The sequence below is a fragment of the Macaca fascicularis genome, chromosome 5, assembly GCF_037993035.2.
Source record: "Macaca fascicularis isolate 582-1 chromosome 5, T2T-MFA8v1.1".
In the NCBI taxonomy this organism is placed as follows: domain Eukaryota; kingdom Metazoa; phylum Chordata; class Mammalia; order Primates; family Cercopithecidae; genus Macaca; species Macaca fascicularis.
Genome location: NC_088379.1, coordinates 752,490 through 775,410, shown reverse-complemented (window position 1 = coordinate 775,410; position 22,921 = coordinate 752,490). Strand labels below are relative to the sequence as shown.

Below are 22,921 nucleotides of genomic sequence, written 5' to 3'. Positions count from 1 at the left end.
CTTGCTCTGTCACTCAGGCTGGAGTGCAATGGCATGATCTCAGCTCACTGCAACCTCTGCCTCCTGGGTTCAAGCAATTCTCCTGCCACAACCTCCCGAGTAGCTGGGATTACAGGCAACCACAACCACGCCCGGCTAATTTTTGTATTTTTAGTAGAGATGGGGTTTCGCCATGTTGGCCAGGCTGGTCTCAAACTCCTGGCCTCAGTTGATCTGCCCACCTCGGCCTTCCAAAGTGCTGGGATTACAGACGTAAGCCACCACGCCCGGCCAAAAATTAAACTTCTTATTTTCGGCTAATTATAGATGCACATGCGTAGTAGAGAGATCACTTGTACACTTTGCCCAGTTTTCCCTCAACGGTAACAGCTTGCAGAACCCAAATGTACAATATCATATTCATGATACTGACATTGACACAATCTGCCTGTGCTGCTCAGATTTCCCCGGTTTTCATTGTGTTCATTTGTGTGGGTGTACTTATCTCACACATGTGGGTTCCTGTATCTGCCACAGTTGTGTTCATTCGTGTGGGTTTACTTATCTCGCACGTGTGGGTTCCTGTTTCCGCCACACTCGTGTTCACTCGTGTGGGTGTACTTATCTCACACGTGTGGGTTCCTGTATCCACCACAGTCGTGTTCATTCGTGTGGGTTTACTTATCTCGCACGTGTGGGTTCCTGTTTCCGCCACAGTCGTGTTCATTCGTGTGGGTGTACTTATCTCACACGTGTGGGTTCCTGTATCCGCCACAGTCGTGTTCATTCGTGTGGGTGTACTTATCTCACACGTGTGGGTTCCTGTTTCCGCCACACTCGTGTTCATTCGTATGCATGTACTTATCTCACACGTGTGGGTTCCTGTTTCCACCACACTCGTGTTCATTCGTGGGCCTGTACTTATCTCACACGTGTGGGTTCCTGTATCCGCCACAGTCGTGTTCATTCGTGTGGGTGTACTTATTATCTCACACGTGTGGGTTCCTGTATCCGCCACAGTCGTGTTCATTCGTGTGGGTGTACTTATCTCACACGTGTGGGTTCCTGTATCCGCCACAGTCATGTTCATTCGTGTGGGTGTACTTATCTCACACGTGTGGGTTCCTGTTTCCGCCACACTCATGTTCATTGGTGTGCCTGTACTTATCTCGCACGTGTGGGTTCCTGTATCCGCCACACTTGAGATGCAGAACACTTCCATACCACAAGGGTCCCTCCTGTTGCCCCACACCCCCAGTCCCTAAACCTTTGCAACTGCTGACCTGTTCTCCACTTCTAAGACGCTACCTTTTCAAAATGGAACATAAATGGAATGATAGAGGGTGTGCTTTTTAGGCTTGGCTTTTTTTTCACTTTGTGTCATTACCTGAAGATTCATCAGGTTGTTCTATGTATTAACGGTTGGTTCCTGCTGAATCCACTTTGCTCAGCCATCACTGACTGAGAGACACCTGCCTTGTTTCCAGTTTGGGGCTATCACAGGTAACTACTATGAACATTTGGGCACTATTTTTGGGGTGAACATAAGTGTTTTTTTGTTGTTGTTTTGTTTTTTTTTTTGTTTTTTTTTTTTTTGAGACAGAGTCTTATTCTGTTGCCCAGGCTGGAGTGCAGTGGCACAATCTCGGCTCACTGTGACCTCCACTGCCCAGGTTCAAGAGATTCTCCTGCCTCAGCCTCCTGAGTAGCTGGGACTACAGACACCTGCCACCATGCCTGGCTAATTTTTGTATTTTTAGTGTAATTGAGGTTTCACCATATTGGCCAGGCTGGCCTCAAACTCTTGACCTTGTGATCCACCCACCTCAGTCTCCCGAAGTGCTGAGATTACAGGCGTGAGTCACCGTGCCCAGTTGGGGTGAACATAAGTCTTTATTTCTTTGGGATAAATGCCCGAGAGTACAATTGCTGGACCATATGGTGATTGCATATTTAGTTTTATGAGAAACTGCCAACCTGTTTTCCACAGCAGCTATAACACTTTACATTCTTTTTCCTTTTTTTTCCAAGATGGAGTCTTGCTCTGTCACCCAGGCTGGAGTGCAAAGGTGCAATCTCAGCTCACTGCAATCTCTGCCTCCCAGATTCAAGCGATTCTTCTGCCTCAGCCTCCCAAGCAGCTGGGATTACAGGCAACTGCCACCACGCTTGGCTAATTTTTGTATTTTTAGTAGAGATGGGGTTTCACTGTGTTAGCCCAGGATGGTCTCAATCTCCTGACCTCGTGATCTGCCCACCTTGGCCTCCCGAAGTGCTGGGACTACAGGCATGAGCCACTGCGCCAGGCCGCCCATTTTCTAATTGGATTTTTGTTTGTCTGTTTGAGATGCAGTCTCACTCTGTCACCCAGGCTGGAGTGTGGTGGTGCAATCTTGGCTCACTGCAACCTCCATCTCCTGGGTTCAAGCAATTCTCCGGCCTCAGCCTCTTGAGTAGCTGGAATTACAGGCATGTGAAACCATACTTGGCTACCAATTGGGTTTTTAAACTGTTGAGTTTTGAAGGCTCTTTATATATTCTCGATACTAGACCTTTGTTGGATATGTGGTTTGCAAATATTTTTCCCAGTCTACAAGTACAAAAACCTTTTGATGGAAGTGAATTAAATGTATAGATCAATTTAGGGAGAACTGACATTGTTACTATGTTGGATTTTCCAATCCATGAACATTGTATGCCTATCCATTTCTTTAGGTGTTTATTGATGATGTCTTTTATTAATGATGTGCAATTTTTTTTTTTTGAAACAGAGTCTCACTCTGTTGCCCAGACTGGAGTGCAGTGGCACAGTCTCAGCTCATTGCAACCTCTGTCTCCTAGATTCAATCAATTCTCACCTCACAGCCTCCTGAGTAGCTGAGATTACAGGCGTGCACCACCACGCCCAGCTAATTTTTTGTATTTTTAGTAAAGACAGGATTTCACCATATTGGCCAGGCTGTTCTTGAACTCCTGACCTCAGGTGATCCACCCACCTTGGCCTCCCAAAGTGCTGGGATTACAGACATGAGCCACCTTGCCCAGCCATGGTGTGTAATTTTTTTTTTTTTTTTTGAGATGGAGTCTCACTCTGTTGTCTAGGCTGGAGTGCAGTGGCACGATCTCAACTCACTACAACCTCCGCCTCCTGGGTTCAAGAGATTCTCCTACCTCAGCCTCCCAAGTAGCTGGGACTACAGGTGCACGCCACCACACCTGGCTAATTTTTGCATTTTTACTGGAGACGGGGTTTCACCATGTTGGCCAGGCTGGTCTCAAACTCCTGACTTTGTGATCTGCCTGCCTTGGCCTCCCAAAGTGCTGGGATTAAGGCGTGAGCCACCACGCCCGGCCCATGGTTTTTAATTTTACATGCAAGTTCTGTAGATGGTTTGCTAAGTTTATAGCAAAGTATTTAATTGGAGTAATTATAAATGTCTTTAACTTTGGTTTTCATGTTTCTTGTTGGTATACATCAATGCAATTGATTGTTGTGTGCTAATCTTGCATTCTGCAATGTTGCTGAGCTCACCTGCTCAACCCAAGAGTTCTGACATGTAGAGGGGAGGAGCCCCTCAACAATGCATGCTCAACAGAGACTGAATGATGAAAGTAGCTACTGTGGCTGCCCCATTTAATGGTGACAGGCTCAGACACCACCTGTCAGAAGCAGTGCTCCACAATAGTGAGGTCCCTCAACAGGGAAGCCTGCATTGCAACTCCCCCTCTGCCAGGGGGGGTTAGGGGATGTTGAAGGCCCCAGGCCAACATTGGCACTGGGCTATGAAGGAAGGTTGTAAGGGGGCTAGGTCCTCAGGACAGGGCGAGCAAGAGGTGAGGAGAAGGAGAACAGAAGGAACTGGTGGGGGAATGGGGAACAAAGATGAGGAGGGAGGCTAGACGGGGGAAAGGCAGAGGAGATAAAGGGAGCAAGGATCACAGGGCCCCATCACATGTCTCAAGAGAGTGGAACTCCCTTGGGGCCCGCCCATCTCAGGACACCCCTGGGTGAGCCCCATTTTCTCTTTGTTACTGGATGGGACGCTATGCCAAAAAAAAAGAAAAATCTCAACGTGCAGAGCTCTATCTGAGACACACACCCAATCTCTGCAGAAGATTGCACAGTGAAAGTTGAGGCCTCATGATCAGCCTGTTCAGACTCAGGTGTGGACAACGGACAGACCCTGGCAAAGGAGATGAATGTTTAAGACAAAAACCAGGCCAGGCCTGGTGGCTCATGTCTGTAATCCCAGCACTTTGGGAGGCCAAGGTGGGTGGATCACGAGGTCAGGAGATTGAGACCATCCTGGCTAACATGGTGAAACCCCGTCTCTATGAAAAATACAAAAAATTAGCCGGGTGTGGTGGCGGGCGCCTATAGTCCCAGCTACTAAGGAGGCTGAGACAGGAGAATGGTGTGAACTTGGGAGGTGGAGCTTGCAGTGAGCCGAGATCACCCCACTGCGCTCCAGCCTGGGCAACAGAGCAAGACTCCATCTCAAAAACAAAAAACAAAAACCAAAAAAACAGGAATAATATTGTGAGTATCAGAAAACAGGGATGTGTTTCAGGGTCAAGAAAGCCTTCTTGTTTGGAATCTGTTTGCACATCTGACCAAGCCAGCCTCCACCCCACCCCTATACTGGCCTCAGCAACAGGGCCTGAAGCCCCTTGGGCTCTCCCAGGGTGGGCCAGGTACAGTTGTGGGATCAGCAGGTTCTTGCAGACAAGACTAAGCCGAAACTCCGTCCTCTCTGCCTTCCAACACACAGACCTCTCCATCCTAAACAAACAGAAACCTGTGCCTACTCCTCTGAGAGCTGTGTCCTCTGTTGTAAAATGCAGGTAACAATCTGGTGCGTGTGTGGGAGACTGCCTACCCCAGGGTAGGGCCCACAGGCCTTCCCAGCCTTCCCTCCCACCTTGGCGGGCAGCCTTTGGCCCCTCCTACCCCATGTCTGCTTTCCACAGGGGCACTAGAGGGACTGGTCTGATTTGAGGCTCTGTGCAAAGCGAGCCCAGCCTCTTCCTCCAGGCTGGCCTCTGGCCCCTTCCTGTGGCTGGCTTGAACCTCAGGAACTTGGGATCCACAGCCCCCTTCAGGAAATGCAGAGCTTCTGCTGGGCAGAGTGACTTCCAGGCCGCCTTTCCTGCGCCTTTCCACCCTGAGGACCACACAGGCTGTGACCGGGGGCCCTTTCTGGAGGGGACATTCGGTTTTTGCGGCAGGGACTTCCAAACTGAGGCCAAAGGAGGAGGGTCCAACTTCACCTTTGGCCCCCCTTTCATCCCCTTTTTTGGGTCTTCCTTAACTGCAACGGGGCGGGACCCTCCTCCGTAGTCCCTGGGGCGGAACTGGCCCCGTTGCTCCACCTGTCCCCACCTCCACCCCCGGGCGGTCCCAGCCCACGCTGGAAGGTCCTTGAGCCCGGGCCGCCCGTGGGACCGATGGAGACCCATGGAGCCGCGGACGATGGCAGGACAGACGGGGGCAGACCCCGGGTTGGCAGAGCCCGGGGCCCTGTGTGCACAACAGGCCCACCGCACCTACGCTCGCCGCTGGGTGTTCCTGCTCGTAGTCAGCCTGGTCAGCTGCTCCAACGCCATGGTAGGGGCGGGGACAGGGACAGGGGGCTCCGGGACCCTCGGTCCCTTCGGACCAGCTGGGTTTCATTTTCCTGTGGCCACAGCCCGAGGTGCCAGGTGCTGGCTGGGGCCGGGGCCAGGGGGTGCCTTCTGGGGGTGGCTAGGGGGTGTGGGCACTGGGGGCACTGTCTGTCCTGGAGGTGTCGGGGCCCAGGGCACAGAGCAGGAGGGCTGGGTGCCCAGGGGGATCTGCCAGTCATGGAGTCCCAGCCCTTCCCAGCCTTCAGTGGCTCCAGCCAGTGGCCTGGGTCCCTCTTCCCCAGCCAGCACATACAGGTGGCCCTGCAAAGGCCCTCCCTCCCTCCCTCCACGCCTCCCAGCCCCAGGACAGCAGGCACAGAGCAGAGGTGGGCTTGGAGCCGCACTCTCCTCCACCTGACTCTGAGTGAGGGGCTGCTCCTGGGCTGGGCTGGGCTCCATCCTGCCCCCACTCCCTTCCCGTGCTGCACACTGCAGCCTTTCCTGCCCTGTGAGCCCTCATCAACCATTCCAGGGAGCCTCAGGAACTGGTTGGGTAGTATCTGGGCAATGTGCAATGAACAGCTAGAGTTGGCAGCAGGACCCACAGCTTAGGGAGGCGCCGGGTCACGGGGATGGTCAGGAAGCTCAGGGTCAGGAGCAGGAGCCGCTGTTAGGCCTGGGTCAGGGTTCTTCCAGGTGGACCCCGGGGCCTCTCCCCTCCTCCTTTGCTGGCTGGGAATGGAGAACCAGCTCCCGGACAAGACAGGCCTGGGATCTGCTGGATGGGCCTGGGGGCTGCCTGCTGCCCACAGATGCAGGCACACGCCGTACGTAACTCACTGCCGTGGCTTGGCGTCCTGGCCCACCGTGTCCAGGCACTGGGGGAGCCATAACTGACTTTGGCTGGAGCGTCTGAGGGTGTGGGCTGGTTCGATGGTCAGTAGGTGTCCTGGGTGTGGGGCATTCCTTGGACAGTCAAGGGCCTCCTACTGCAGTTCTTCACCGTTGTAGCAATACCCACAAGTCATCATGGAGCACACAGAAATCTCACCCTGACACCAAGAGTCGTCATGGTCTCTGCCTGGGTCACCACAGTGAGCCGTGAGCACCACGTTCACTCCAGCCAAGTGCCCTTGAGGCTGGAGTTCCTCATCTGCAGCCAGTGACCAGGGCTCCCAGGTTCCAGTGGGCAGTGTAAGGGGCGGGCGGAGCAGAGCTTGGGTCAACACCCACCTAGAAGACAGCCAAGCCCAGTGCTCTGGATGAGACTCAAAGGACCCAAGGGGGCGAGCGAGGGCAGGGTCGAGGCTGGGAGAGGAGGAAGGGAGTTGGACAGATCGTCCTCCCACGTTGCCCCGCACGCTTCAGACGCATCTCTGCTCAGTGAGTCAGCTGTGGGCCTCACTCAGGCCCCCAAGGAAGCAGGACAGGGCTGAGGCTGGAGCGGCGGGCTTGGCTCTGCAGGGCAGGCTTTGTCAGTGGACGCCTGGCTTTCTCTCCGTGGGCTTGGCCAGGCAGCCATCAGCTGGGCTTGGGGAGCTCGTTCTGTGCCTGAGAGATCTGCCCCTGGCCCTGTCCTGCGGAAAAAGGAAGACAAGGTGGCTGTTGCCCAAGCTCCCTGTCCTGTCCCGTGGGCTGAGTCAGACCTCATCCGGGTGGAGCCTGGGTCTGGCTGCTCTGCCGGAGGGTGTGGCCTGGAGCTCGGTGGACTCATGGAAGTTGACCTTGAGTGACACAGCCTCCTTGGGGCCCACGTGTGGACGCCCTCCTCCCTCCTATAGTGAGCCCTGGTGACCGGCTCCACTTTGACCTCCCTCAGGGATGAGCCAGTCTCACCTCCTCTAGGAGGCCTTCCCCTCGGCCGCAGTGGGCACTCGTGCTGTGTGCCAGACGTCTGTGGGGTGGAGAGCCCTAGCACCTGATAATGCCTGCGGGGTGGGGAATGGCATCTGCTCTGTCAACATTCTGCCCAAACACCTGGGCCTTCTGGGAGGGAAGGTCGGGCTGGCTTTGGGTGGGGCTGGCCTGCAATCCCAGAGGTTCTAGCTGAGACCCTGTCATGCCCGTCTTTCCCTGGCCTGCCTTGGAGCCCCAGGTCTGGTCTGGGTGGGGCTCGTGGTCCTGTGGGCTCTGGCCAGGTCCTTGGCCTTAGTGTCTGCCCCTCAGGCTGGTCCCCGGTCAGGGCATGCTTTCTGACCCTGCGCTGGGTGCCCTCCCTCGGGGAAGGCAAGGTGGCGCTCTCCTTGGGCAGGAGGGCCCTGTGTCCAGCTTGCTGGATCCCCTCGGCCTCACAGGCCTGCTGGCACTCTGGCTCCCTCGGGCTGGCTGGGGCCAGAGCACGTAGGTCCGGGGTCTGTGGCTCTGTGCTGACTCCCACCTGGCCCCTGCAGCTGTGGCTCAGCTTTGCACCTGTGGCTGACATCGTTGCCGAGCACTTCGTCCTGTCCATGGCGCAGGTCAACTGGCTGTCACTGGTCTACCTCGTGGTATCCACCCTGTTTGGCCTGGTGGCCATCTGGGTCCTGGACTCCGTCGGGCTCCGTGGGGCGGTGAGTCAGACCCCACACCGTGGCCCGCTCTGGGACAGGGTGAAGGCCCCTGCATTTGGGTACGAGAGTCAAGGCCTCCTCCCCAGACCAGGGCCCATCAGTCCCAACAGCTGGGGACCCAGCAGAGCTGTCAGGGTGGCGGCCGTGGGAAGTGCAGGTGCTGGGAGGACGCGGTGGGCACCTGGGTTGGCGGCAGAGACCCTGACCCTGTCCCTGACACCCTCCTCGCAGACCATCCTGGGCGCGTGGCTGAACTTTGCCGGGAGTGTGCTACGCATCGTGCCCTGCGTGGTTGTTGGGACCCAAAACCCATTTGCCTTCCTCATGGGTGGCCAGAGCCTCTGTGCCCTTGCCCAGAGCCTGGTCATCTTCTCTCCAGCCAAGGTGGCTGCCTTGTGGTTCCCAGAGCACCAGCGAGCCACGGCCAACATGCTCACCACCATATGTGAGTTCCGGGGAGGGAGGCCGCCTGCCTGGGCGCACCCCGGGGTCTCTTCTGGCTCCACGCACAGATACTCGGCTCCCCGGGCTCTCTGGCTAGGGTGGAGGAGCTGGGGCCCAGAAGGTTCTGCCTGTGGGCTGGAGAGGAAGCCGGGCCACAGCCGAGCTGATGCATTTCCCTGTGCATCCGCCCACCCAGCGAACCCCCTGGGCGTCCTTGTGGCCAACATGCTGTCCCCTGCGCTGGTCAAGAAGGGCGAGGACATTCTGTTAATGGTGAGGGGTCATGAGGCGCCCGTGCCTGGCCTGTGTGGTGTGTGCGCATGCGTGTCTGTGTGTTCCTGAGCCCAAGCGTGTCCGTGTTCCTATGCCTGTGTGTGATTCCCCCCGCCCCGCCCCCCAAGAAGGAGTCTCAGCCTGTTGCCCAGGCTGGACTGCAGTGGCGCAATCTCGGCTCACTGCAACCTCCACCTCCTGGGTTTAAGCAATTCCCCGCCTCATCCTCTGGAGTAGCTGGGACTACAGGTGTGCGCCACCATGCTCGGCTAATTTTTTTTTTTTTTTTTTGTATTTTTGGTAGAGTTGGGTGGGGTTTCACCATGTTGGCCAGGCTGGTCTCAAACTCCTGACCTCGTGATCCTTCTGCCTCAGCTTCCCAAAGTGGGATTACGGGCGTGAGCCACCGTGCCCGGCCAGTGTGTGATGTTACTATGCATGACTATGTGTATCGAGTGTGTGTGGTGTGTGCGGTGCATGTCTCTGTTCCTGTGCCCATGTGTGTTGTGTGGTGTGTGCCTGTGTGTGCTCGTGCATGTGCATCGGGTGTGTGTGGTGTGTCTGTGCTTGTGACTATGTACTGAGGGTGAGCGTGTGTGCATGTGTGCCTCTGCACCCATCGGTGTCCGTGTGTTGAGCCCTGTCACGGGCTGTGCAGCCGACAGTGAGATGAGTCTGGAGCCTGGGGGTGCTGGGCTAACGTCAGCCAGGAGGGTGTCACTGGTGAGGGATGTGTTGACAGCCAGGGCTCCCTATCAGCCCCTGGAGCAGGCCAGGATGAAGTCAAGCAGGCCCTTCCCAGCCTGGGCCTCGCAGAGGGTGGCTGCAGACCAGGGGTTGGGAGGCAGCCAGTGGTGGGGCAGGAGGAGCTGAGAGGTGGCACCTGGGGCAGGCAGGGCTGCAGCGTGTGTGGGCACCAGTCTGCGTGGTCTCCCTGTGCACACACACCCCTCCCCAGCTCGGTGTCTATGCCATCCCTGCTGGCGTTGTCTGCCTGCTGTCCACCATCTGCCTCCGGGAGAGCGTGCCCCCCACCCCGCCCTCTGCCGGGGCTGCCAGCTCCACCTCAGAGAAGTTCCTGGATGGGCTCAAGCTGGTCAGTGCTGTGGGATCCCCAGGGTAGGGTGGATTTGGGGGTTGGGGCTAGAGGCCGAGGAGGGGATGGGTTTGGGAAGGGCCCCCGGGGCTGCAGGGCTGAGACACTCTTTCCCCGAAGCTGGTGCGGAATAAGGCCTATGTCATCCTGGCTGTGTGCTTCGGGGGATGCATCGGGATCTCCTACAGCTTCTCAACCCTCCTGCAGCAGATCCTCTGTGCAAGCGGCTACTCCAATGTGAGCCCTGGCCCCACCCATGGGGGCTCTGCCTCTGTCACCCACCCCATACGGCCACGGAGTCACCGCTGCCTCTGGGGTGCTCCGTGTCCGATCCTGGCAGGGGCCACATTGACGCCCTTCTGTGCCGTGGGCCCTCCCGAGATGCCTTGGGCGACATTATGTCCACAGGCGGTGGAGGTGGTGGGCACAGCTGCAGCGAGGTGGTGCAGCTGTGGGATGGAGTGGAGGGACTGATGGTGCGTGGTTGGGAAGATGGGGCCCCCAGGGCTCCCAGTGCCCCTTCCCAGCAAGACCCCACCCCTGTGGGTCTGCAGGACAGGGCCATCTGCTGGTATCCAGACATGCAGCAGGGAGGGCCTTGCTCTGCTCACACATTCTGAGCTGGCCCTCTGCCCTCTGGGATCAGTGCCCGGTGTAGGATTGGGGGCATGTTTCCACCTTTGCCTTCGCCTCCTCCAGGGGTTTTCTGGCCTCTGTGGAGCTCTCTTCATCGCGTTTGGGATCCTGGGGGCGCTGGCTCTCGGCCCCTACGTGGACCGGACCAAGCACTTCACTGAGGCCACCAAGATCGGCCTGTGCCTGGTCTCTCTGGCCTGCATGGCCTTTGCCCTGGTGAGGGTCTCCTCAAGCCAAGACCGCCCTGCAGGGGTGGGTGGGTGGTGAGGCCCGGAGAGGGTGGTTGGCAGCTTGGCTGGAACAGAGGTCCGGACTGTCTCCTGCCCGGCCTCTGCCAGCTAGAGTGGCCCCTGGGTGGGATGGGTTCTCCCGCCCCATGCCCCGTGTCCCATGAAACCAGGTCCAATTCTGACCGCCACCCCCTCCACCTGTCTGCCTGCCGTTCCGCGGCTCCCAGGTGTCCCTGCTGCAGGGACAGGCCCTTGCCCTGGCCACCACCTGCTCGCTCCTCGGGCTCTTTGGCTTCTCGGTGACCCCCGTGGCCATGGAGTTGGCAGTCGAGTGTTCCTTCCCCGTGGGGGAGGGGGCTGCCGTAGGCCTGATCTTTGTGCTGGGGTGAGTATCCATCTGCCCCTGCTGCTCCCCAGAGATACTCCCCTTGCTCCACCCCTACACCCCTGGGGTTGCACCCTGTGGTCCAGGCCCCTTTTCGGGGAGGTGGGGAACCTGCCTGCTCTGGCAAGAGCTGAGCAGGTTCTGAGCGCCTGCTGTGTGCAGGCCGGGCCAGCTGATAGGGCCCGTGACCGAAGCTGTGTGCTGCCTTCGGGAGGGTGGTGGCAAAAGGGACAGCACTGATGTCAACACTTCCCAAAGTGGCACCTGGCTCTGAGGGGATGGGCAGTGCAGCGGGGGCTGAGGGCCACGTGTGTCTAGGCAGGTCGAGGGAATATTCATCATGCTGGCGATGATGGCACTGACTGTGCAATGCTCGGAGCGGTCCTTCTCCACCTGCCAGCAGGGGGAGGATCCACTTGACTGGACAGGTGAGCACCACATGGAGAGTTCCCGGGGAATGGGACAGGTGAGCCCCACGCAGGGAGTCCCTGGGCAACAGGACAGGTGAGCTAGGACAGGTGTGGCCAAGATCAGAGGTGGGTTGGCACACCCATATCCCAGACCCCATGCTGGTGACCTCTCTCAGGACCTGGGTCTGCAAACACCCCCTCAGGGCTGTCAAGAACTGGGAGTGGGCTCTGTCTGGGGTCACTCTGTGGTCAAGGGTAGTGGTGTCACCATAGGCCAGCGTCCGGCTCTGCCCATCTGTGGCCCCGGGGCTTGGCTGTGGGGACAGCTGTGCTATGTGTCCCCAGCGTCTGTGCTGCTGATGGCCGGCCTGTGCAACCTCTTCAGCTGCATCCTGGTACTCTTCTTCCACACCTCATACCGGCGCCTGCAGGCAGAGTCTGGCAAGTCCTCCTCCACCCAGAACGCGTGCCCAGGCGCCGAGGACCAGGAGTCCCCGCCGGAAACTACCCCTTGAGGCCCCAGCATGGCACTCGCAGCTTGGAAGCTCAGGGCCAGCTCATTCCTGGAGCCGCTTCTCTGGGCCCTGCCACCTCCTCCCAGAGCCCCAAGATGCGGAGACTGACCAGGGACGTGTGGTGAAGGGGAGGCAGGCTCGGGTCACCGGGGCTGTGCCCACCACGCCAGACAGCTGGGCTGAGGGACCCAAGGCGTTCGGCGCACTCAGGGCCTGGGGAGAGCCCCTGGGCCCGAGACTGATGCGCGGCTGAGCGAGAGGGCTACTGCTGTGTGGACCCGGACCAGGCAGGGCGGCCGTGGGCGGCGCAGACTCAAGGCGGGGTGTGGACCGAGGGGGAGCGGGAAGGGCTGGGGTCCTGGGGCCCAGCAGGGCGACTCCGGAGTGCAAGGCGGGGGGCCTCGCTAGAGGACCCCAGAGAGCCCCAGAGCCCCCACCCTATCTGCTGCCGAGCGACCCCTCGCGCACAGGGCCCAGCAGCCACGGACGCGCCCTCCCGCCCCGGCGAACTCGCAGGCAGCGTCCTAGCGTCCAGGTTTATTGACCAGGCCGGGCCTCACTCCTCCTTTTCCTCCCCGTGGGTGATCACGTAGCTCAGCGCCTTGTAGTCCAGGTTGCCCGCGGCATCGATGGAGGCGAACTGGAACATCTGGTCCACCTGCGGGCGGGGGCGAAAGGGCCCCCTGAGGGCTCCGGGAGCGAAATACAAACGCGCACCTGCAGCGGTCGCGGGTGTGGTTTCCGTGCCGGGGGAGAGGGAGCGGGGAGGGGCGGGGGCGGGGCAGGGGCGGGGGATGAGGGCGGTGCTGGGGGCGGTGCTGGGGGCGGTGCTGGGGGCGGTGCTGGGGGCGGCTGCAGCCATAGCCTGGGCGCAGGTGTGGGGTTCGGCCCTTCAGCAGCGTCTGGGAGGACCGTGTGGGGTCTGGGGGAGGTGCGGGGGTCCTGGGGGTGCCCGGGCATTGGTCTCGCCCTCTGGGGCTGGGGCTGGGAGGGGTGCGTCAGGCGTGGGGGGCGGCTGCGGGGCCGCACAGCTGTGAGCCCCGCCCCTCAAGCTGGGACAGACGCTCGGGCGGCGGAGGGGGTCTCCAGCCGCTGACCTAACGGAGGGGAGGGGTCTCCAGCCGCTGACCTGACCCCTCTGAGCCAGTTCTGTCCCTCAGACGGGCACTTTGGGAGTCCCCCCGGGGGCCTGTTCTGTCCTGGGTCCTAACCGCGGCGCTGCAGCCCCTCGGGCTCCGCGTGCGCCTCCAACCAGCTGACCCCGGGAGCCCCGCCCTCCCCTCGTGGGCTTGGCAGGGGAGCCGCGGGCCAGACCTCATCCGCTGTCATCTTGTCAGCCTGGGACATCAGCAGACGCTTGATGCTGAGGACGAGGAAAGGGGTCAGCGCGGGCTGATGCGGGGGCGCAGGAGCCTTCTCGTGGGGCTCAGGGGCCCCAGGCTGCCCCTGCTCACTGCACTCCCGCCCTTCCCGCAGGAGTGTGGCCCTGGGGCAGGCCGCTTCCCAACACACTCAGGGATCATCACGGTTGGGGGAGCCGCTGATGGGGACAGAGCCTGAGGGACCTTAGAGGACACACTCAGGGGTCATCACTTCTGGGGGGCCCGCCTGGGGGCTGCTGATGGGAACAGAGCCCGAAGGAGGTCACAGGCCAGTGCCTGGCAGGAGCTGAAGATGGAGGAGTGGGCTGAGGGGAAGCCGCCCCCTGGGCACTGGCTGCTGGTCCCTGTGTGGGCAGGGCTGGTGTCCCACTTAGCTGGGATCCTGGGTTCACTCCTCATGGTCCTGAAGCTGGTCAGAGGTAGGGAGGTGGGCGTGGCATCTGGTGGGTGATTGTCCCTTTTGGGACAGGGTGAGATCACTGGGGACCCCCGGCGGCCCGGCCGCCCTCCCCCAGCCGGGCACTCACTACTCCTTGTTGATTTTCCCTTTCCCGTCTGGGTCCAGCATCTTGAAGGCGTTTAGAATGGTCTCCTCGGCATCGGTACCTGCCACAAAGGCACCTTCAGCCCTGGGCCTTCAGGGTGGCAGTCCTGCTTCGGCTGCCAAGGGCAGGTGGCAGGAGGGGAGACCCCTGCCCCAAGCAAGGGGTGACTCCAAGCCTCTGCCCACAAAGTGGCCACTGCCTGAAGGCCTTCTCCTTTCCTGAGCCCCAAGGAGGCCTTGTCGGGCACTCCTGCCCTGGGATGTAGTGAGTTTTGGAGTGCCCAGGGTCAGCCCAGGCCTGGAGCTGGGGGTGAGTGCCGCATGAGTGCCGCCGTCCCGACGGCGGGTCACACAGCATGTGGGGCAGGAGGGCGAGCCTGAGCACATGGCTCTGGGATGGCTGATGGGGCCCCACAGTTGTTGGCTCCCAGAGTGCCAGGCCCTAGGGCTTCTCCAGAGATAGGAAAAGAGGGATTTTTACGTGAAATGTCTGGATCTCTAACTGTCAGGAATTAACTAGGAGGGCAAGGACTGTCCCAACAGTGCTCACCACTCAGCTTCTCCCCAAACATGTTCAGAAACATGGTGAAGTTGATGGGCCCCGAGGCCTCTTTGAGCATGGCGTCCAGCTCATCGTCCTTGACATTGGTCTTGCCTGTCACAGATGCGGGGGCGTCACAGGGCAGGGCTTGTTGCTATGTCTGCTGTCCCACCAGCAGGTGACCCCAGCACAGGGCCAGGCCCCACCAGCAGGTGACCCCAGCACAGGGCCAGGCAGGCAGATGGGAGGGGTGGGGAGGGAGCGGGAAGGAGGCACTTGGCCCAGGCATGTGGGGCAGTGGGTGCGTCTGGCTGGCTGTGTCCACCTCACCCCAAACCCTGAGCCCCAGGACTAAGGGCTGATGGAGAGGGAGGTGACACAGAGCTTGGGAAGGTGCTGGGATCTGCTGTTCTTACTTGGGCATAAGCAGGGCTGAGAGGAAGACGGGTCACTTGTGACCCTCCCACCCCAAGGAGAAGTCACTCCATAGCTCCCAGGGTGGGACCGAAGCCCCCTGCCCTCCTGCCTCAGGTCAGAGGCAGCTGCTGGGAACAGAATATGCCACAGGGAGAACTGAGGCTGGGGAGGGCAGTGTGCCCCACCACACTTGGGCTGTGCTCCAGAGGCGGGGCAGGGTCTCCAGGCCCTCCCCCAGCTCTGTGTTCCGGCTGGGCAGGGTCTCCATGCCCTCTGTCAGCTCTGTGGTCCGGCTTAGGGCAAGCCGCCTGCCTATCGGAGTGTCCTACCGGAGCGTCAGCCCTGCCCTGGAGCCTGCTGCCCCAAAGCCCACTCTGAGTTTCCAGGCTTGGGCTGTACCACCCACCCTGTCTCACCCTGGGACACTCTCTGCTAGCTCTGATGGAACCAAGGGAGGCCAGGGCCATCCCCTCGCATCCTTCAGGGCCGTCGGATGGGTCTTTAAAGCCCAGGCCCTGGAGGAGGAGGGGCCGCAGCGTATGGGACTGGAGGATGCTCTGTATTCACCTCCTCCAAGGTCTCTGAGGTGTTCTGCCTGGGTACCTACCCAGGGAGGCGTAGGTGTCCTTCAGGTCCTCCTTGTCGATGAAGCCGTCTCGGTTCTGATCCATGAGTGTGAATGCCTGGGAAGCGAGGCCAGGGCTGCTGTGCTGCCGACCCGGCTGGGCTCTGCCCCTGCCCCCTGCTCCCAGCTCCTCAGCACCCCTGACTGAGGATAGGCTCCCACTCCTATCCTCTGGCCCTGGAGCCAGCCCACATGGGGTCTTCCCAGCACAGGCTTCTGGGGACGGGGGCTCCCAGTGAAGCAGGAAAGTCTTACCTCCTTGAACTCCTGGATCTGAGTCTGCTCGAAGTTGGAGAAGACATTGGATGAGGCTCTCTGGGCCCGGAGGGCACCCCCTTCCTTCTTCTTGGTCTTCCTGCTGGCCTGCAATGGGAGCACCATGGCTGAGGGTCCTGGCCGGCTGAGGAAACCCTCCAGAGCACCCAGAGTTTTGAGAGACTTAACTCAGATGAAGGGTGGACCTCAGCCCTTGGGTGGGGCTGGAGGGGGCCAGGCAGCTGAGGAGCATGCCAGCCTCAAGCCTGGGTAGCTGGGGTTGGGGGCAGGGCGGCTGCTGGTGTCTGGCTGCAGCACAGGGAGTGGGGGAGAGAGAGTGGCTTCCGGAAGACCCACAGAGCACAGTGGTCAGGGATTGCCGTCCAGCAGGAGCCAGCTTGGCCTCTGAAGGCTTGACGGGCAAGTGGACTCTGGGTGGGCTTGTTCTGGGTACTGGGATTTCATGAAGGCCAGGAACCCCCTCATCCTGCTCCAGACTCTCACCAGGGCAGCAGCGTGGGGCATGTACCTCCCACCACACAGCACACGCCCACACCTGCATGGTCACACACACGCACATACACATGTTCATGCACACACACATGCACACACAGCACACGCCCACACCTGCACTCACAGGCATGCACAGACATGCCTATGCTCTTTTCTGTGCACATGTACACACGCACGGCACAGCTCATACCCACATGCCTACCCCAGGCACGCACAGTGGCCTGCTCACCATGCCTGCTTCTGCCTGCTTCGATGCGTCTGCCCAGGGCCTCAGGTCTTGCCCATCTTAAGCTCCCACTTGGTCCCCCAGGACAGCTCAGACTCCGGCTGCCACTCCCTACAAGGACAGGTTTGGGGCTACCCCAGGGAACTGGACAACTGCAGAGTGAGCTTTGGCAGCCCAGCAGTGACTCACACCCTTGCCATGCCCCACCCTGCAAGGCCCCCAGCCTCCCCAGGCACCTCTGGCCAGGACCACCTCCTACCCCACGTGTCCCCCACCCGCGGGGAGGCTTAGTTCTCCCAACGATGCTGTGTGTCCCCAGGGCCACCTGCACGAGCTCTTGCCTGGGGGCCTGGGCACCCTGGAACTGCAGGAGCCAGAGGAAGGGGCATCTTTTCTGGATTTGCACCAAGCTGCTGTGGGTGACTGCAGCTGGTCACCAGGCTTCTGCCAAGCACTCTGTGTGTCAGGGGTGTTTACGCCCTTCCCTGCCTCAGTGACAGAAAAGTCAGTCCATAGCCTTGGCCCTGGGACCACCCGGTCTGACCTCATGGCTGGGAGCTCCTTGCCTGGCCCATGGGTGATGACATTTCTGGGATGGAGGAGCCACGGAGGTGGCCAAGCTGCTCAGATGGCCTGGGAGGGGACTCCAGGGCCCTGAGCCTGGTCTTACCCCCTATACCATGGCCTCAAGGGCAGAGTCTGGGGAAGGGACCTGGCCTGGGGTCTGTTGGTGGTGCCAGATATCGGAGGCCACCACAGAGTCAATCCAGATGCCCTGGTTCAAGGGGTGGGAGGAGGGTCTGCAGGCCAAGCAGGATCAAAGGGATCAAGGGAGGCCTGCAGGCTGAGTGGAGAACTAGCTCTTGGAGCCCCCCAGGCCTGCGTCTGGGTGGGAGGCAGCTGCCCCTCGGTGCTGCAGGGGCGGGGGTGGGAGTAAGTGTATGCAGCCACAGCAGTCGGGTGGAATCCCCTGGGGGCACCATTGTGTCTGCAAAGCTAAAAAGACAGGTGCCACTTGTGTGTCTTTTGAGCAGAGGTCCTACCCTCTGAGGGACACATGGTTACAGTTGGCATCCCCTGAGATGCTGCCTGGTTCCATCCCCAGGTCCAACGGTCTCTATGCAGCACTGACGCTCGAGCTCGAGGTCCCTGGGAGGCATGACCTGCCCAGGAGGGACCTGGGGCCGACTGCAAGGGGCCAGGTGACCAGATGTGGGAACCTGGGGCTGGGAACAAGGGCCAGGGCATCCCCTGCTGCTAGTCCAGTGGGGTCTGGGTATGACCCTGAAGGGGTATTGCTGGGCTGCAGGAGTGAGAAGAACCACACCGAAAGGGGAAGCATGGTTGGGAGGCCCCCCGAGGCCACCAGGAATGTGAGAAGGGCTGCAGAGCTCCCTGCAGAGGGTTCCCAGGCCACTGGAGTCTGAGCACAGCACTAAAGATAGCAGCAGAGCCTGAACTGGGGGACTATCAGCTTCTGCACCCACAGCTGACCCGACAGCTGCAGAGGCCCCGACAGGCCATGTCTTGAGCCAGGTGGGACCCTTTCCACCACTGAGCTCTCAGGAAAGGCCCTGAGCAAAGGCAGGTCTCCACCGGCTTCAGGGGGTCTTCCCTGGGCGGTATGTGTTTGCCCGAGTGTTTTCCCTGCTGGTGCCCTGCCCTGCCCCACCCCACCTCCGGTGGAAGCTGCTGGTATGTCCCCCTCACCCCCTACCTTGGGCCCCAGAGACACTTATTTTTGATTCTGGAAGCAGGAGTTGCTGAGGACTCTGGTTTATTTTAAAATCCAGTGAAGGGAAACCACCCGTGGTCACCCGAGGCCGTCTGCCCTGGCGGAAGGTGGGGGCTTTGCTGAGGGCCAGAATGCTTCTGTGCCTGGCGGATCCAGTGTGCACCTGCGGCTTCCTCAGCAAGCAATAGGAGGTCTGGGGAGAGCTGGGGCTTGCTTCTGGCCCCCTGAGGACAGGGTTCAGGCAGAGGCCTCAGGCAGGAGTCTTCAGGGCCTGCAGGTCAACCTCACAGAAGCTGGAGAAAAGATCAGGGTGGCCCCACAGCAAGTCCCCAACCTTTTTGGCACTTGGGACAGGTTTCATGGAGGACAATTTTTCCGTGTTGGGGAGGAAGGTTTCGGGATGAAACTGTCCCACCTTAGTTCATCAGGCATTAGATTCTCTCTTTTTTTTTTTTTTTGAGACGGAGTCTCGCTCTGTCGCCCAGGCTGGAGTGCAGTGGCTGGATCTCAGCTCACTGCAAGCTCCGCTTCCCGGGTTTACGCCATTCTCCTGCCTCAGCCTCCCGAGTAGCTGGGACTACAGGCGCCCGCCACCTCGCCCGGCTAGTTTTTTGTATTTTTAGTAGAGACGGGGTTTCACCATGTTAGCCAGGATGGTCTCGATCTCCTGACCTTGTGATCCGCCCATCTCGGCCTCCCAAAGTGCTGGGATTACAGGCTTGAGCCACCGCGCCCGGCCCGGGCATTAGATTCTCACAGGCAGAGCGCAATCCAGATCCAAGTGCGCAGCTCACAGTACGGTTCATGCTCCTGTGGGAATCTGATGCCCAGGCTGATCTGGCAGTGGGTGGAGCTCAGGTGGTCATGCTCCCTCAATGCTCCCTCACCTTATCCTGTGCTGCCCGGTTCCTAACAGGCCACCAGCTGGTACTGGTCTGTGGCTGGGGGCTGGGAACCCCTGCCCTATAGGATTGGTCTTGGTATACCCAGCCCAGGAAACAGAGCCCAGTGACTTCCCAGTTTCTCAGCCAGAGAGGCCCAGGCCCTGGACCCCAGAACAAGCCAGGAGAGAAGGTAGAGGTGGCTCAGGCCTGGGCAGGCAGCCCAGGTCGCCAGGATTGTGGTCCTCCCCATGCCCGCTTCAGGAGTCCTGGAGTTTGTGATGCTGCACCTTAGCGAGGCCCGAGCCATAGTTCTCCAGTTGCTTCTGCCCGTAGCAGTGCAGGGCCAGGAGAGGGGACACAGGAGGCCTTGCGTCACTACTGCATGGGGCCAAAGGGGGCCCGCAGATGGCCCAACACGGACAGCATGGCTGCTGCCAGGAAGATCCAGAACGTGGGAGGGGCAAGGCTCCTGCCCAGACTCCAGGCCTGGTGTCCATGGGGCTGCCAGGTCAGCACCCCGGGTACAGCGGGGAGGCTACATGGGCACCGCAGGCCCTATCTCTGGGCAGCTGTGGGAGACACACAGCTACTGGGAGGTGGACAGAGGCCAGCAAAGACCAGTGAGGGGCTCAGTGGTCCCCAGGCCTGGGCCGGGGCGGGCCCTTGGAGCTGTGGAGTCCTGAAGGCTGGAGTCGGGGGACCCAGGGAGCAGCCTCTGTTGGGGGCTGGTCTTCCCAAGAAGATCCCAGCCCCTCCTCGGGACGGAAGTGATGGGAGATCCTGGGGTGAGGAAGCTCCAGCTCCGGCGGGAAGGGTGTCCGGTGCCCCCAGGCAGAGCAGCCACAGGCAGAGCGGCCTGGAGGCCATGCTACCGCGGGCTGCGGAGTCCAGCGCGGCCCGGCCGGCGACAGACACTGGCCAGAGGGTCACTGCCCTGTAGGGGAAGGACCTGCCCGGGGAGCCACCTGCACTTGGCTCACACTCCGCTCCCAGGACCCCCAGGTCCCTGCCCAGGCCGCCCTCAGGTGGGCACGGACCGCGGGGCTGGACCCGCCCGAGCCGCCCTGACCTCAGGTCCCGGACGCTCCGCGCCGCAAGAAGACCGAGTGCGCCTCAGTCCGCAGTCTGGGGTGTGGACACACGGCCAGGACGCGCACGACAGGACCTCAGCAGCGGCGCGGGGAGACAGCCGGGCCCAAGCCCTGCGGCGAAAAGAAACCCCCGGCCCACTCGGCGCTGACACCGCCTCACGAAGCAACCGCGCGGGCGCCGCCGGTGGTCATCCGCGCACGCCCCGGCCCTTGTGCGCGTGCGCATCACGTGACGTCACCACGGCCCGGGAGTGCGCAGTCACCCTCCAGCCACCAGGAGGCGCGCCCCGCCCCCCTGCCCCGCTCTCTCGCTGCTGACAGCGCATGCGTCCGTCCAGCTCCGCCTTTGCCTCCAAGGCTTTGCGGGCTTGTGCGGCGTCCGCCTCCGACTGCGGGTTGTGCTTCCGGTGCGGAGGTCAGGGACAAGATGGTGCCGCCGGTGGAGGTCTCTCCGCTCATCAAGGTGATCCAGGCTTTGCAGCCGCCGAGCAGTGCTCTGGGCCCCTCCGTGTCCCGCCCTGCAGCTCCCACCCCGCGGGCTGCGACCCCCGCCCCCCGCCCCCCGCCCCCATGATCCCCGCCCGGCGACCCTCGCCCGGCGACCCGACCCCCACCCCTCCTGCGACCTCTGCCCGGCGACCCCATCCCCTCTCCTCCCGCGACCCCCATCCCGCGAGTCCGGTTTCCCGCCGCCTCTGATCAACCTCTCTCGCAGCTCGGCCGCTACTCCGCCCTGTTCCTCGGTATGGCCTACGGAGCCACGCGCTACAGTGAGTGACCGCGGGCGGGCCCGGGGCCGGGGCGGGATCTGCTCGGCTTTCCTGTGAAGTTCTTCATCTGCCATTTGGTGAACTCCAGCTTTGGAAGTGGGGCTGGGACTCATGCGAGGCAGACCGTGTCCTCCACCGAGCGGGACCCCTAGAGTGGAAACAGCTCACCCAAAGCTCAGGCCTCTGAGGCTCGGGCGGGGGACTCGAAAACGGCTGCTGCTTGTTGAAAACGGGTGCTGAGTGGGTGTTGGAGTGCTGAGGTCTGACGGGAGGCAGCCCCTGTTCACAGAGGACGAGTGAGCCAGTGCATGAGGGAGTGGGCAGCAGGGACCTTGTAGCCTCTGGATTGGACTCTTTAGGGTGAAGGTCAGGCGTTGACTCTCGTTGACATAAAGAGAGGGGACAGCAGGTGCTTCTGGTTCACAGCGTCGCTGAAGATACCTTGACCTGTGGACTCAGTTCCTTTTATGCAGCATTTCCAGTGAAGTTTATGCCCCTGCATTCCCCCAAACAGATTACCTAAAACCTCGGGCAGAAGAGGAGAGGAGGATAGAAGCAGAGGAGAAGAAGAGGCAGGATGAACTGAAACGGATTGCCAGAGAATTGGCAGAAGGTACGTGTGACACTAGCTCTTATAGATTGTCCCTCCCAGGTTTGTGCAGGGATAAGGAAAATGGAGGACATTCAAGCAGAGCTAAGTAGATGTGGATTGTTTAAAAACAGGGAAGCTGGCCAGGCATGGTGGCTCATGCCTGTGATCCCAGCATTTTGGGAGGCCGAGGCGGGCAGATCACCTGAGGTCAGGAGTTCAAGACCAGCCTGACCAACATGGTAAAACCCTGTCTCTACAAAAATTAGCTGGGCATGGCCGGGTGTGGTGGCTCATGCCTGTAATCCTAGCACTTTGGGAGGCCGAGACAGGCAGACTGCCTGAGTTCAGGAGTTCGAGACCAGCCTGGGCAAGATGGTGAAACCCCATTTCTACTAAAATACAAAAAATCAGCCGGGCATGGTGGCAGGCATGTAATCCCAGCTACTCAGCTGAGGCACGAGAATTGCTTGAACCTGGGAGGTGGTGCTTGAACCCGGGAGGCAGAGGTTGCAGTGAGCTGAGATCACACCACTGCACTCCAGCCTGGGCAGCAAAGTAAAACTCTTTGTCTAAAAAAAAAAAAAATTAGCCAGGTATGATGGCAGGTACATGTAATCCCAGCTACTCAGGAGGCTGAGGCGGGAGAATCGCTTTAACCTGGGATGCAGAGGTTGCAGTGAGCTGAGATCACACCATTGCACTTCAGCCTGGGTGACAGAGGGAGACTCCATCTCAAAACAAAAAAACAAACAAAAACAACTGGGAAGCTGACGTCTTTTTAGGTTACCTGCGTGTAGTAACATGTGCTTTTCTTCTAACCTTCCAGCCCAAGATGACAGCATATTAAAGTGAGTGACCCCGTGACCCTCTCTCTGGAGCAGCAGCGGATGAATAAAGCTTCCTGTGATGTGTGATACTCTGGCTCCTTCTCATTTGCTGTCACTGGTTGTCAAACTCCTAGGTTGAAGTTCTGTCCATCTCCCAGTTCACATGAGGTGGAAGACAGGGAGGGGGTTTCAAAAGTATTAATCCACGTGACCATTCACAGACCCAGAATGCATCATACAAACACAGCGAGAAGGACAGACGTGCGCTGCCTGTTCTGTCTGGGGCATCCAGGTGGGCGCCCCAAAGGGCATCTGTAATGGTCAGTCAGCTGGAGGCCTCATGAGTACTGGGGTTGTCTTGATTCTGAGTTCTAGGCTGCTGCTGTCAGCAGCCC

At 60.0% G+C, this 22,921-nt stretch overlaps 3 protein-coding genes across 7 annotated transcripts; 2 read left to right on the top strand and 1 right to left on the bottom strand.

Annotated features, from left to right (window-relative positions):
• Nucleotides 1-5,429: 5,429 nt before the first annotated feature.
• Nucleotides 5,430-12,846, top strand: SLC49A3 (solute carrier family 49 member 3). The gene is given in 12 exon segments (XM_065544642.2): nucleotides 5,430-5,587; nucleotides 7,977-8,135; nucleotides 8,367-8,580; nucleotides 8,776-8,852; nucleotides 9,811-9,948; nucleotides 10,069-10,185; nucleotides 10,648-10,800; nucleotides 11,042-11,199; nucleotides 11,518-11,627; nucleotides 11,955-12,075; nucleotides 12,416-12,511; nucleotides 12,513-12,846. Coding segments are annotated over 12 exon segments (1,698 nt in total). The 5' UTR covers nucleotides 5,430-5,437; the 3' UTR covers nucleotides 12,718-12,846.
• On the bottom strand, nucleotides 12,644-20,502 carry MYL5 (myosin light chain 5). Of its 5 annotated transcripts, XM_045391984.3 has the most exons (8): nucleotides 20,316-20,502; nucleotides 16,631-16,738; nucleotides 15,889-15,996; nucleotides 15,616-15,691; nucleotides 14,601-14,705; nucleotides 14,034-14,112; nucleotides 13,439-13,487; nucleotides 12,644-12,782 (listed from the first exon to the last, which is right to left on the bottom strand). In XM_045391984.3, the coding sequence occupies exons 2-8, from the start codon at nucleotides 16,631-16,633 to the stop codon at nucleotides 12,681-12,683; spliced, it is 522 nt and encodes a 173-aa protein (XP_045247919.1). In that variant the 5' UTR covers nucleotides 16,634-16,738; nucleotides 20,316-20,502; the 3' UTR covers nucleotides 12,644-12,680. The 5 variants fall into 5 exon arrangements, with proteins under 5 accessions (XP_045247919.1, XP_065400713.1, XP_065400711.1 ...); XM_065544641.2 differs by lacking the exon at nucleotides 13,439-13,487; XM_065544639.2 differs by lacking the exon at nucleotides 14,601-14,705.
• A 222-nt stretch (nucleotides 20,503-20,724) lies between these two features.
• On the top strand, nucleotides 20,725-22,613 carry ATP5ME (ATP synthase membrane subunit e). The gene is made up of 4 exons (XM_045391985.3): nucleotides 20,725-20,800; nucleotides 21,053-21,107; nucleotides 21,622-21,720; nucleotides 22,526-22,613. Exons 1-4 carry the CDS (start codon nucleotides 20,765-20,767, stop codon nucleotides 22,549-22,551), a joined length of 216 nt encoding a protein of 71 aa, XP_045247920.1. The 5' UTR covers nucleotides 20,725-20,764; the 3' UTR covers nucleotides 22,552-22,613.
• The last annotated feature ends 308 nt before the right edge of the window (nucleotides 22,614-22,921 follow it).